The 12,364-nt window shown below is 43.2% G+C and overlaps 1 protein-coding gene across 4 annotated transcripts in view; it reads right to left on the bottom strand.

The window, feature by feature from the left end:
• hipk2 (homeodomain interacting protein kinase 2) overlaps positions 1-12,364 on the bottom strand; it is a 235,089-nt gene that overhangs the window by 12,537 nt on the left and 210,188 nt on the right. For 3 of the 4 annotated variants that reach the window (XM_034177083.1, XM_034177082.1, XM_034177080.1), the window contains 5 exons: positions 8,911-9,041; positions 3,426-3,608; positions 2,982-3,302; positions 453-697; positions 159-319 (listed from right to left, as the gene is read on the bottom strand). In XM_034177083.1, coding sequence (XP_034032974.1) covers positions 159-319; positions 453-697; positions 2,982-3,302; positions 3,426-3,608; positions 8,911-9,041 — 1,041 coding nt within the window. The remainder of the gene's footprint in view (positions 1-158; positions 320-452; positions 698-2,981; positions 3,303-3,425; positions 3,609-8,910; positions 9,042-12,364) is intronic. The other variant, XM_034177081.1, reaches the window with a different exon arrangement.

The raw sequence follows: 12,364 nt of genomic DNA on the forward strand, positions 1-12,364 counted from the left end.
GTACCGTACATCAGTTATTTTGGTTTGATATATTTATTTAATTGACATTATGTGGTAGAGATTCCTTTTTACTGTGAATTTCAACAACAGAATTTAAAACAGTCTGCCATCTACATATTTCCACTTGATATTGATATATTTATAGTAACATTTCATACCTGGCTGAGATTTAGAGGTTGCTGCTGGAGGGGGTGTGGCCCTGAGCGCTGCTGTCTATAGGACCCGCCCCCAGTCACACCCCCTGGACAATGATTACTGCCAGACATCACACCATTGGAGGACTTAAATTTATAAGCTGAATTCTGATGGTTCATTGCATCTGCACAGGAGGGCATAAATGGTTACATTTGTTTTTCTTGAACTGCTATTTGTAATAACAGTTATTACTAAGGTGGGGCTGCAGTGTTGAATTAGGAAGGAAATAGTCAAATAATAGTAGGACAATCATTTACCTGGCATCAAGCGCTCACACTCATTCTGGACCTCACTGGTCTGGATTTTTAGAGGGGGGATGATGATGGTTCGCGGATTCCCGTTGTTGTAGTTGTCCAATATGGTGGTTTTTGTGTCGTAGGTGTTGTTGTTTGTCGTTCTGGACTCCACTGTGTACGGACTGTTGTTGCTGGAACAGTCAGAGTCGGGTGAGTCGTGGACTGTCACACAACTAATGACGTTTTTTCTCTGCTTGGAGGAGATGCTGGAAGCAAAAATGTAGACGAGTAGGTGAGTAAGCCATCCCAGACAGCTTATGTGGATGATAACTCAACAACAATAAATGCTATCATCTTGTAACTCGCCAAATTAAAAGACCACATAATAAGTACAAAATTAATAGTGAGTGGTTCACTTTAATGCAGCAGATCAATAGAAAAAACAACCTTGCTTTAACTATGTAATATCCTACGGATGAGTGTGCCACCTGCTGGATGCTGACTGTATGATGAACAGATGAGGAACAATTATGACCATTTGGGGCTGAATTTATATGTAGTTTGGGTACCATCTGTTGTGCATATTGTGTGCTCATTGGTGCCCTCACCGGCACCCACTGGCACGTATCAATTTAAGCCAGCAAACATGGGTAGAAACATGATGCCTGCTTGTGTGCAAATAAGGAATGAAATATGGAAGAAAATGGGAAAACAAAATTGGAATGAGAATGGATAGAATGTGTGGCTGGGGATGAAAAACCAAAACCTTTTGTCTGTACTGAAAAGTAGTGACAACAAACACAAAACACTACTCAGGAACTTTTGACACCTGCTTCAAAACATTGTTCTGAAGTCCATATAAAAAAGACGTCTGCTTAACACCTGCTGTACATCCACAATTTGAATTTCATATTTAATAACTACACTCAGCAGGGTATGTATGTTATTTGTACATACCCATTATAATTAAATGTTGCTGGAGTGTTATTTTGAACATGTTCAAAGTCCCACAATTCTATGACAGTGTCATGATCTGGACTGTTGACCTTGTGTTTCTGGTTTGCCATGTGTTTTTTATTATGCCATGTTTAGTTTTGGTTCTAGTTTTGTTAAGCTTAGTTTAGGTTTCTGTTTTCTCTTGCTGGGTTTTCCTGCTTGGGCTTTGTCTGTCCCTATCTCTCTTGTCCATCTCTCTTGGTGATTGGTGGTGGGCGTCACACTCTATCTGGGCCACACCCTGTTCTGGATCTTTCCACACACCTGTTTCTAATCTGCAGCTCATCACCTGAGTGTATTTAAGCTCCACTGGTTGCACTAGTTCCCTGCCAGATCTGTTATGCCTTGTGCTATGCTTCCAGCTCTGTGTTTTATGTTTCCAAGTCCTGCTACCATGTTGTGTTTTGACCACCTGCCTGTTTGTACCAACCACGTCTTACGCCTGATGTATTGGATCTGTTTTTGACCGCCTTGCTGTAAGGGATGGGTATTGATAAGATTATATTGGTATCGATACCATTATCAATTCCGCTTATTGAGCCGATTCCTTATCGATACCTCTTGTGAATTTTCTGTGTACTAAAAGTAGGCTTTACAGGTTTTCTATATCAACAACATTTTAGTGAGTGTTAAAGTAAATAAATATGAAATTGGTCACTGGATCCTTAAACTCTGGACACAAATAGAAATAAACTAAATCTGCAGTTTTTGTCAAACATTATTGTCATGAATGTAACTCCATACCTCTGAGCTGAGCTCTTACAGATGGCTGCGCTGCACATCAGCATCAATGTAATTGAAGAATGCAGGATGTTTCATTTTGGGAGAAAAAGAAAGGTTTTAGTCAATTGTAGTTTACTGTCTGTATTACAACGTTTGGAAAGAGGTGTCATTTGATTTAAAGCGGTGATCTGCTTTGAAGTTATTAATTCTGACCAGACTCTGTCTCGGCAGAGAGCAACGCAGTGTTTGGAGCAGTACAAACGGAACGGAGGACGATTCTCATTGCTTGTCTGCAACAAGGCAAGAGTCCCAGTTACCAACTTTAATCTGCACAAAAGTGAAATGATAAAAGAAATGATCATTTTCCCAACAAACATCCTCAAAAACAACGGCCGCTCTGAAGGACCGATGAGGGAATCATTAAGCAAAAAGGTTATTGATGTCAGTGGATCGAATCATTTCTTAATGATACCCGAAAAGAACTGGTTCTCGATACCCAACCCTACTTGCTGTGCACTGGACCCCACTGAATTCTTCAGTAAATGTTTTTACTAACCAGAGCAATTATGTTGAGTCCTGAAATTGTGTCCAGACGTCCCCGTTTCACCGCTCTGATAGACAATGTGTACAGAAGTTACTCTGACACAAGCAAAGATTTGGACCTAAAAAGGCTCATTTTAGAAGATATGTCCCCAATTTGAAATCCAAGGGCATTCCCAGGGAGCTGGCCTCTACAAACACTGGTAACTGCAGTGATAAACAGAACCTTAGCTGGTTCATGGCAGTATCCACTCAACAGAACCACATGAATGCCTAAAAGCCAGAACTGACCTTTTGCTCTGTTTGTGGTCGTCTTCCTCGTCTGTGTCACTGCTGATGGTGATGATACTGATGGCAGGACTCGGCGTGTCGGGGATGATGATGGTCTGTCTGGGGACGTGGTGCTGGTGCTGATGGTCACGGGTGGTGCTGGAAGCCTGCTCCCCTTCACCCACCCCCCACCCTCCGCCGCAACCCTGCGGAGGCGGACAGTTGGTAATGGAGCTGCTTTGCAGCACGGCACAACGCGGCGGCGTGTTCTCCTTCACCCGCTTAGAGCGCTGCGGCGACAATACAGCCTGAGACGACGACACCTCGTAGGATGACATGTTCCTGATGGACAGAAAGATATCGGGAGACGGAGTTAGTGTCACGCAAAGGGTAAGAAGGTTGCAGACTTGAAAATCCAAAGCTACTTGTGGTTTGATTGACAGTAAGTTTAGAGTTTTTATTTACCTGGCAGACATCTGGTGCTGTTTGTTCTTTTTGGAAGAGGAGTTGCTATTGGTTGACGGCTGCCTCATAACATGTGCCACTCCAATGTTGAGTGTCTGGTTGGATGGTAGCGTGACGTGGCCGGCCAACAAGGCTGGCTGCTGCATGATGGGATTGTAATGGCTGCCATGAGGGTGGGAGTTCCTGTAATGCAACACATTTTTATATTAGCACACAAATGAAAAACCTGCAAGTAAATAAAAACACATCCAATAACAAATAAGGCACACTGATAATATGAGTTATAAACCTGAGCATAAAAAAGAGAACAAGTATTTCCCGCTGAAGCCAGTGGGTGGCAGCAGCTAACTTGTTCAAAGAGAATGAGTGAAGGAGAAGGAAGGAGTGAGGGAGGGCAGAGGAGCTGACACCAACAGCTGTGGAGCGATAGCTCTGCAGAGGAAGTGCGACACTTTCCCAATCGACTCTCCGAGGACAGCAGAGCTGTCGCTGGACAGGAAGGGAGTGGGGGAGGAGAGGAGAGGAGAGGAGTGGGGGTCTCAGACAGGCAGCTCCGGATGAGTCTGAGCATGCATGCACAACTCCTGCAGCATCTCCTCTGTGCACGTTATATACCTGCACCCTGCTTGTGGTGCCGCACACTGCCTACGTTCCTTCACGGAGTTACGGCAGTGACATGTTATACTTGACGTGATGTCTCTTCGTGTCCACATAAGCCATGTCCCTGAGCTAAATCTGCTCCCGTAACAGCACCCGTGTTCATGCAGAGGCTGTGAGTCACGGGGGGGGGGCGTAGACTGTCCGGGATGTACAGACTCCTTACTCAATCAGCTTCATGACATATCTTGTCCGTATGGCATATTTTGACCATAAAAAAACCCCATAAAACCACTAGTGTTCTTTGAAAACACTTTATGTGTCTTCAAGTACAGACACGGGGCCTCGTTTATAGCCGCTGTGTATGAACAAAATGGGGTTTAACAGAAGCGTACATGACTCTCCACAGAAAAGCTGAGAAATAAAGACTGTATGGAAACTGTGACCCGTGAGTATGGACATTTTGGTGGGAAAAAGAGCTGCCTTGGGTCCTGGATGGCAACCCCCCAGGCAGACATCCGGTCCATTCCCACTTCGAAAGGCGACTACCTGTCTGTTGTAGCCAGGTGAAATGCGAGCGTCCCCTTGACATTCTCCAGCTGCTGGTGTCCTCAACACTGATTCAGTTGCGTGCTGGCTGGATCATGGACAGAGAAACACGCCACATGGCCAAAATGTGTAGCTGACATTCCCTCACAATGCAAGTGATACACCTCTAGTGAGTCTAGCTGAGCAACCATTCGATTGACACAAAGTCCTTCTGGCAGTACTCAAGGATCCAGCGACGGCTGCTGGTCTGTCATAGAGGGGAAGCTCAATTTATTCATATGTAAACTCAAATATGTAAAATGGTCATAACAGTCCCTAGTTGCACAAGCATTTCACAATTTATATCTCTATTACATACAGTATTTTATGATGACACAATTACCAAGTGGTTAGTGTGCTTGGTTCCAGTGCAGAAGGTTCCCGGGTCAAACCCCACCCCTGCCACATTTCTCCAAGTAATGTGGAGTTGCTTCAGGAAGGGCATCCCGCATAAAACTTGTGCCAGACTCAACATGCAGCTCCACCTTGGATCTGCTGTGGTGACCTCGAGTGAAAACAAGGGAGCAGCCGAAGGGACTTACTTTTACAAGAATATTATTAATGTTTTTAAACAAAAATATCACCAAAAATTTCAAGAAGCACATACATTACAGAGCCCGTTTCCTGACATTGTCCCATGCAAATGTTATTTTAAAGATTGGCCAGCAGATGTCGTCATATGTAATTGTATCAAAGCTTCAAAACAATGAACCATTGCTTCATATTGATTCAGTGGTTCAAAACGCTTTCTCCGTCACTAATTTTCATGAATAAAATACATCATCAACCGTTAACTATTACCACATATGCCCGGAAAGACTTATAATTATGAATACTTTGATGTTGTGTTGCGAACGGGACGTTAATTAACGTGCAACGTGCACGTGAAGAATGAAGTAGAGAGTAACTCACCGAGATCTTCTCATATAACGTCTAATCCAGTGTACTTCTCTGTGTGCCTTTAAAACAGACTGATTTACAGTGCACGCAAAACACTTTGGCATAAATTTTAAAATGCATAAATACGCAAAAATGTGCAAACTAATTTTCACATTCCAATAGCTGTCAATCAAAACGAGATTCAGCCTTTTGACTGATCATCCAATCATTGTGTAGAACTCCAGTGTCCAGGACAGTCCACAGCTCCATTCGCCCCCAGAGACGCTCAGCGTCCAGGGGCGGGACAAAATTGTGGCTTTATCCAATGACTGTCGCATTTCGTGGCAATGAAAAAACCTTTCCAGGCAGTCCCATTGAAGCGAACGGATGCTCGGCTTCTACAGGAAAATGCATTGACAGCAAACCGTATGAGAAAAAGATTTATGAGAAGTTAACAAAATAGAGTCAATCGATTTTGATAAGAAGCTGATTCTGAACAAACTTGTTTTCAAGATGAACGTGTTCTAACACATTTGTAGTCAATGAAATAACAAACTGTATATATTTGACTATTAATTTTTTTGACATTTTAGAGGGAGCTGAGCTTCTCTTGCAGTCTTAGTAAACCGCCTCTCCAATGATCCTCCCAAGAGACCTGGTGCCAAAAACATCCAGTTGTTGCCTTAGGTCACTTGTTAGCACCCACGTCTCACAACCCTAACCCTAACCCTAACCCAGATAATAACCATACACATAATTGCCTCTGTAGTACATATGTTACTGGAGGACTCCTCTAGTGGGCATGCCAGGATACTCAGAACAGATATGAGTTTTACAATTTTACAAAAGTGTTGACAGTTGTTCTGGCAAACATATTTGTCTCTGTGCAATGACAATGATGCATTGTATAGTAGATGTGGGTTAATTGCAGACAGACTGGTCACACAACTTTACAGACTTGAACACACTCTTCAAAGCTTTCAGCAATTTTTTTTTTTTTTTTGTTGCCAATGATCATCCTAATACTGCCCCTACCATTCCTGTGCACTATATTTTCCAGAATATAACTCATGTTTTTGCATTTGTTTTGTGGGTCCTGTGACTTATATTATGAAGTGACTTATACGAGGTCTGTCCGTAAAGTATCGTACCTTTTAATTTTTTTCAAAAACTATATGGATTTCATTCATATGTTTTTACGTAAGACATGCTTGAACCCTCGTGCGCATGCGTGAGTTTTTCCACGCCTGTCGGTGACGTCATTCGCCTGTGAGCACGCCTTGTGGAAGGAGTGGTCCCGCCCCCTCGTGTCATGTCTATCTCGGCTTTCAGTGCTTACCAGTCGAGTGAGTATAAAAGAACTTGTGGAGAGCTGGACATGTCCCAACTTGTCCTCTAACACTCCGAAACGGAGGTGTTCCTTTGTCTCGCTTCATCAGCGAATCGGTCGTGACGCGCGAAGCCTCCGCGCGGCTTTCCATGACAAAATCTCTTATTAAAAGTGAAATCTGCCGGAAAATGGCTGATGTCCAGGTCTTGTGATAACCACAGAAAGAGCACACGACGGTCTCGTATCCACAGAGCCATCAGCTTAGAAATGATCCAGTGGTTTGTGCCGCATCGTCGCAGCTCGCAGCACCGACCGTCCTTTAAAGGGGTCCTTAAACCTGTAGTTAAAGTCCTTATTCTCTGTGAAGCCCATAAAATTTTCACTGAAAGCCAGATAAATTTTTCGAATGGTTTCCAGGTGCCAGTCTCTAACAGCTTCTGAAAAAATTCTGATGGAAAAAAAGTCCTTTTCATTCCGCCATTTCCAGACAATGAAAATCCGACGAGGGGGCGGGACCACTCCTTCCACAAGGCGTGCTCACAGGCGAATGACGTCACTGACAGGCGTGGAAAAACTCACGCATGCGCACGAGGGTTCAAGCATGTCTGACGTAAAAACATATGAATGAAATCCATATAGTTTTTGAAAAAAATAAAAAGGTACGATTCTTTACGGACAGACCTCGTATATGAAAAAATACTGCATTAACATCCATAAGTGCAAGATGGGAGGATGGCCTACACACATGACAAGCTGCTTCTGTATACTGATCTGAATGAGGTACTGTACTTCATACTGTGGAGCAGAAGGTGGTGGCAGTGCCTTATGAAGCTGGATGCCAACCACCGAAAAAGAAGAAGAAGATTTGAATGCAACGGATGTGCTGGGTCTTAGAGAATGAGTAAATTAACAAATCATGCTCTCAAACTGAAAAAAAGAGAAGAAATAGCTTTCATATGCTCTTGAATAAAGAGAGACAATATAACCTTCATATTACTTGCCACTTCACTTGTTTGGACATTGTGGGGGAGCCAGAATAGCAATGAGCTCAGATGAGGTAAGGCTAACTATAATATTATAAAAATGTATAGGTTTTCATCTATTCAGTGGAAACAAGAAGGTTTACTCTGAATTTTTTGTGCTTGTACAGTAACATTATTTAGCTCGTTAACCTCTGTTTGCTAATGTGGTGTTTACATTATAAATAAACAATGTGCTGATTAAATAAATTTTAATCTTTAATTTCACTTCTTATTGCATGAAGAAATAGCTCCATGTCAAAAATAAATGTAACTTATAGACTGGTGAAAGTTATATATGTTTTTTTCCGACTAGTACTCTGGTGTGACACAAGTCTAGAAAATACGGTATATTCCATCTTGCAGATGTGATAATTCCTGAATGTGCACAACTGATGCACCAAACGGGAGCATACACGAGGAATCCATATTTAGTCTCAACAGCTTCAATCATGTTCAAACATCTTTAAACGGGGTAGTCCTAGTGAGTACAGCTTGATACTTTGATTGTACTCCATCAGGGTAAAAATTTATTGCGGTTCTGGCTGAGAAAGCAGCTGGGTGCAGCTTCACTTTCATTTTTGAGCAAGTTGCCAGGTATGCACTTTTTAAGCCAGCCAGTTGCCAGATCTACCATTTATAAACCAGCCTGATAGGAGGCATGCCGGAGTAAGCCGTATCATCCTGTTTTTGCACTTTTTCTGGATCGTGGCAGATCACAATAGAACGGTGCCCTGTGGAACAGGGGTGTTGAGTGTGTTTTTATATCCCCCGTGCTCTCAGTCAGTGGTGGATCAAATAAATTTCAGCAGAAAAATCAGTGATTTGTGAGTCGGTTGTTCACAAACCAGAAGGTCATTGCCTCAATGAGGAATTATTAGCATAGTACATTATTATGCTCATTTTAGGTTGATGCAACACAAATGTCCTAATAAAATTACATTTTAGATTCATTATAAATCCCTAACTCTGTGTGTGAAGACAGGAACATTAAAATGTGTATGTCACATTATTCAAATGGCTATAAAGATGTGCTACGAGGGGTTAAAAGCACGGCAGCAGTGTTGCTCACCTCCAGTTGGCGAGAGGCTGTGTGCTGCTCATGGGCTCAGGGATGACAGTGGCATGCTGCACCGAGGTGTGGGTGAGCTGCTGCCAGGCTGGAGGCAGCAGGATCTGCTGGGTCCCACTAGGCCAAGTCTGCTGGGGAAGGACAACATAGACAGGCTAAAAACATATATCGAGCAAAACAGTTTAGGGTTAGGATTTAGTTAAGTACAATCTTGGTAAGTTTCTGTGTAGGCTCTCAGTTGTCCAGGTGGTTTCCATAGTAGAGAAGCTTGAATCTTCCACTGGACTGGGTTGCTTGACGCGAGGACGTTTCGCTTCAAATCGCAGAAGCTTCCTCAGCTAAAATTCTTGCTCTGGTAGTCTGACTTCTGTCTTGACTCTTGACTCTACAAGAGTCAAGCTTCTCTACTATACAATCTTGGTACTTCCAGAAAACCTTCCACTGATGTTGGTATCTATGACCAGCCCAGTCTCACACTTTTTTTTTCGTGCTCCTGTCACGAAATGAGTCAAATTTTCGTGACAGGTTTTTTGTTAAACACACTATTACTAACCCGACTCCTACCCCCAACCCTAACTTCACTTTTAATTTCATGCAGCCATCACGGAATGAATTAGAATGAATTTGTGCTGTCGTGACGAAAATGAACCACTTTTCATCACAATATCACAAACCAATACATTAATGTATATTTCGTGCCATGCCATGAGAGTGGGTTGGTATGACAGGCGTACTGGCTCCACGGAAATGCAAAGGATTACCAAAGTATGTCAGAGTTTGCAATGGGAAAAAATAATTTTTAACATCTTTAAAATCCTGTCATGATTAAAAGAAGACTGGCACAATGAGGTTTACACCCTCATAGACTCTCTATGGTTTTCCGAGGTATGGACCAGGTTTCAGACCGTGAGTTTCTGGAATGCATATCCATGAAAGTGAGAAAGGGGCTTACCAACTTTTCCCAAACTCAAGAATGCCATGGCCCAATTTGAAATCTGAAAATCTGCAGCCAAGCCAAAACTTTTAATCACGGCCATTCTAACAAGATAGAAGAGAAGACTCAACACAAGACTGACATAACATTCAGTGACATTTGGGTTGCTGCCTCATTGGAGTGAAACACCCACACAGGCACATCTCTCCTCCCACTTTTGTGCTGGGCACTCTGGGTTGGCACGAAAACATAAAACAGATGCACAAACTAGATTCTGGTGAAAAGATTGCACCAATTTATCATTGTGGTGCTTCAGATAGTCATAAAGTCAAGTCTGGGAGCATGTGCTGGTGCCGGTGCCAGGCCTCGCAGTATCCACAACTCCACCGGACCACCTAGGTAGAGAACCAGTCTATTTGCTGGAGCCAAGTGAAACGTGGGCATCCCCTTGGCCTTCATCTACATCTTCGTCCCCCTTGGCAACCGTTTGATAGAAACTCATTCCAGCAGTACCCACAGAGTCCTCCAAAGACACTTAGTCCCAAAAACAACCACTCGTCACCTCAGGTCACTGATTAGTGTCCATAACGCGCCCATGGTCATAAAGTGGTCATAAAGCCTCTGCGAAAATGGTGCCCCTGTATTACGGTAAATGTTCAAACAAAGGATCTGATTGAACTTGGTGCATTAGTTTGAGGGTCTTATGACAAATTACAGCATCAAATTACAGCCTAACAGCTGGTTTAACAAGCTAACGGGCAGCAAAAAGGCTCTGCCAGTGACGAGACATCCATCAAAGAAGGCAATAAGACCGAGGCTTCAAAAAGACGGGCTTCATCTCTGACTGGACTCACGTCATCAACCTGCAGTAATACAGTGCACGACATGTTGATTCCTCAGCTTGTGTTTCTGCTGCAGGTCCAGGGGAATGTCAGGAATAATGTGCTGCTACAATATGCCAAAATGAGTGAGTGAGAGCGCACGCATGCCCACGTGTGTGAGTAACCCTAATAGTTTAATGCAGTTTTATTGATCAGCACTTTAATGTCACGGCTAATGAATTGAAACTTTAATACCATTTGCACATTTATTTACAACAGCAGGAGTGTGTGCAGCACCCACATTTAAATGGAAGGCAAGAAAGACTGATAGATCATGAGAGAGAGAGGGGGTGGGGGAGAGAAAAAGGACAAGTTGGAAAACAGATCATTTGTGCATATGACCTGCTGTCTCATTGGGTAGAAACGCTTACAAAAATGTATTTTTATCTTGATTTCTATGTGTTTCTATTCAATTCTGTCTCACTGCCGGCTTGTGGAAGCTCAATTTATCTGAGGGAAGTATCAAAGTCAACGCAGCCCGTCTGAGCCCTTCTCTAATGGAACACGGTGGAGCTGGTTTTTACATCTAAGACCACAGTGCCTTTCATCAATGTGCCATTAAAAGACTCCAATGCATCCATCAGTCTGCTGCTCCGCCACCTGCTCAGTCTGTCTCTGGCCACTCCACATGCCTTTCTCACTACGCATCTGTAATCAGCACTGTCCTCCCTGAAAATGTAACCCAGTTAAGAGATGGTTTTCTTTCCAGCTCCTACCATCACCTCCCACCTCGGCCTGCACTCCTCGGGTGAAAACCCTTTGTCACCTCGAGGCTTTGAAAGCTCTGGCTCTCACTCCCCAATTGTTTCCACATTTTCTGCATTCTTGTTCCAGATAAAGGTCCTGCTGCTCTGGCTGCCTTGCTGCGCGGAGCCTCCCTCACTGTGCGTCCCTCTGTACTCCCAGGGAAGCCGGGGGGACATCTGCAGGGGTCTGAGGTGTAGTGAAGATAGGTGCAGTGTAGACGGGTGGTTTAAAGTGCAGGCAGGGCAACTGCAACCAAAGGGCTGATAACTATCGAGCTGGTGAGACCTCCACAGAGAGAAATGCTGCACACCCTGTTATTAGGTGTGCTGAGGCTCGCTGGCCTATATAAACCATCTGCTTATGTTAACTATTGCCTGCCTTTGTTTAATATGTGTAAAGAGAGAGGTTGCAGCGAATACCTGCAGAACACGCCAATTATATGGGAGTGAGACTTCATATACCAACTAGAAAAGAGTAGAGACTTATGGGTCTAATGCCTCTACCAATGCAAAAAACAAACAAACAAAAAAAAAGAAATCCTGGATTTTCCTTGTTCACGTTTTTTGATAACCCTACGGTCAAACTGGACAAACCAACTATTCATGGGCAGGAGTACAGATATATACATTTTCTGTACTTGCATATTACAGTTATAAGGGTTTTTTTTTTTGGAAGTAGGAGGAAGCCACAATACCTAGTAGTGCAGCAGATACCTGAAACAATCCTTCAAATGGTGATGCAAGAACCAAATTCGGCACAAATACTCCTTAGACCATTTTTTGAAAAAAACGACTGGCCACTTGAATTTTCAATAGGCGGCCAGGTAGGGTTCAATTATGGAATAACCCAGACGTTCATGCTGGTTATACAATGGCAAACAGAGTTTTAAAAA

The sequence above is a fragment of the Thalassophryne amazonica genome, chromosome 8 (assembly GCF_902500255.1).
Source record: "Thalassophryne amazonica chromosome 8, fThaAma1.1, whole genome shotgun sequence".
Taxonomy (NCBI): Eukaryota; Metazoa; Chordata; class Actinopteri; order Batrachoidiformes; family Batrachoididae; genus Thalassophryne; species Thalassophryne amazonica.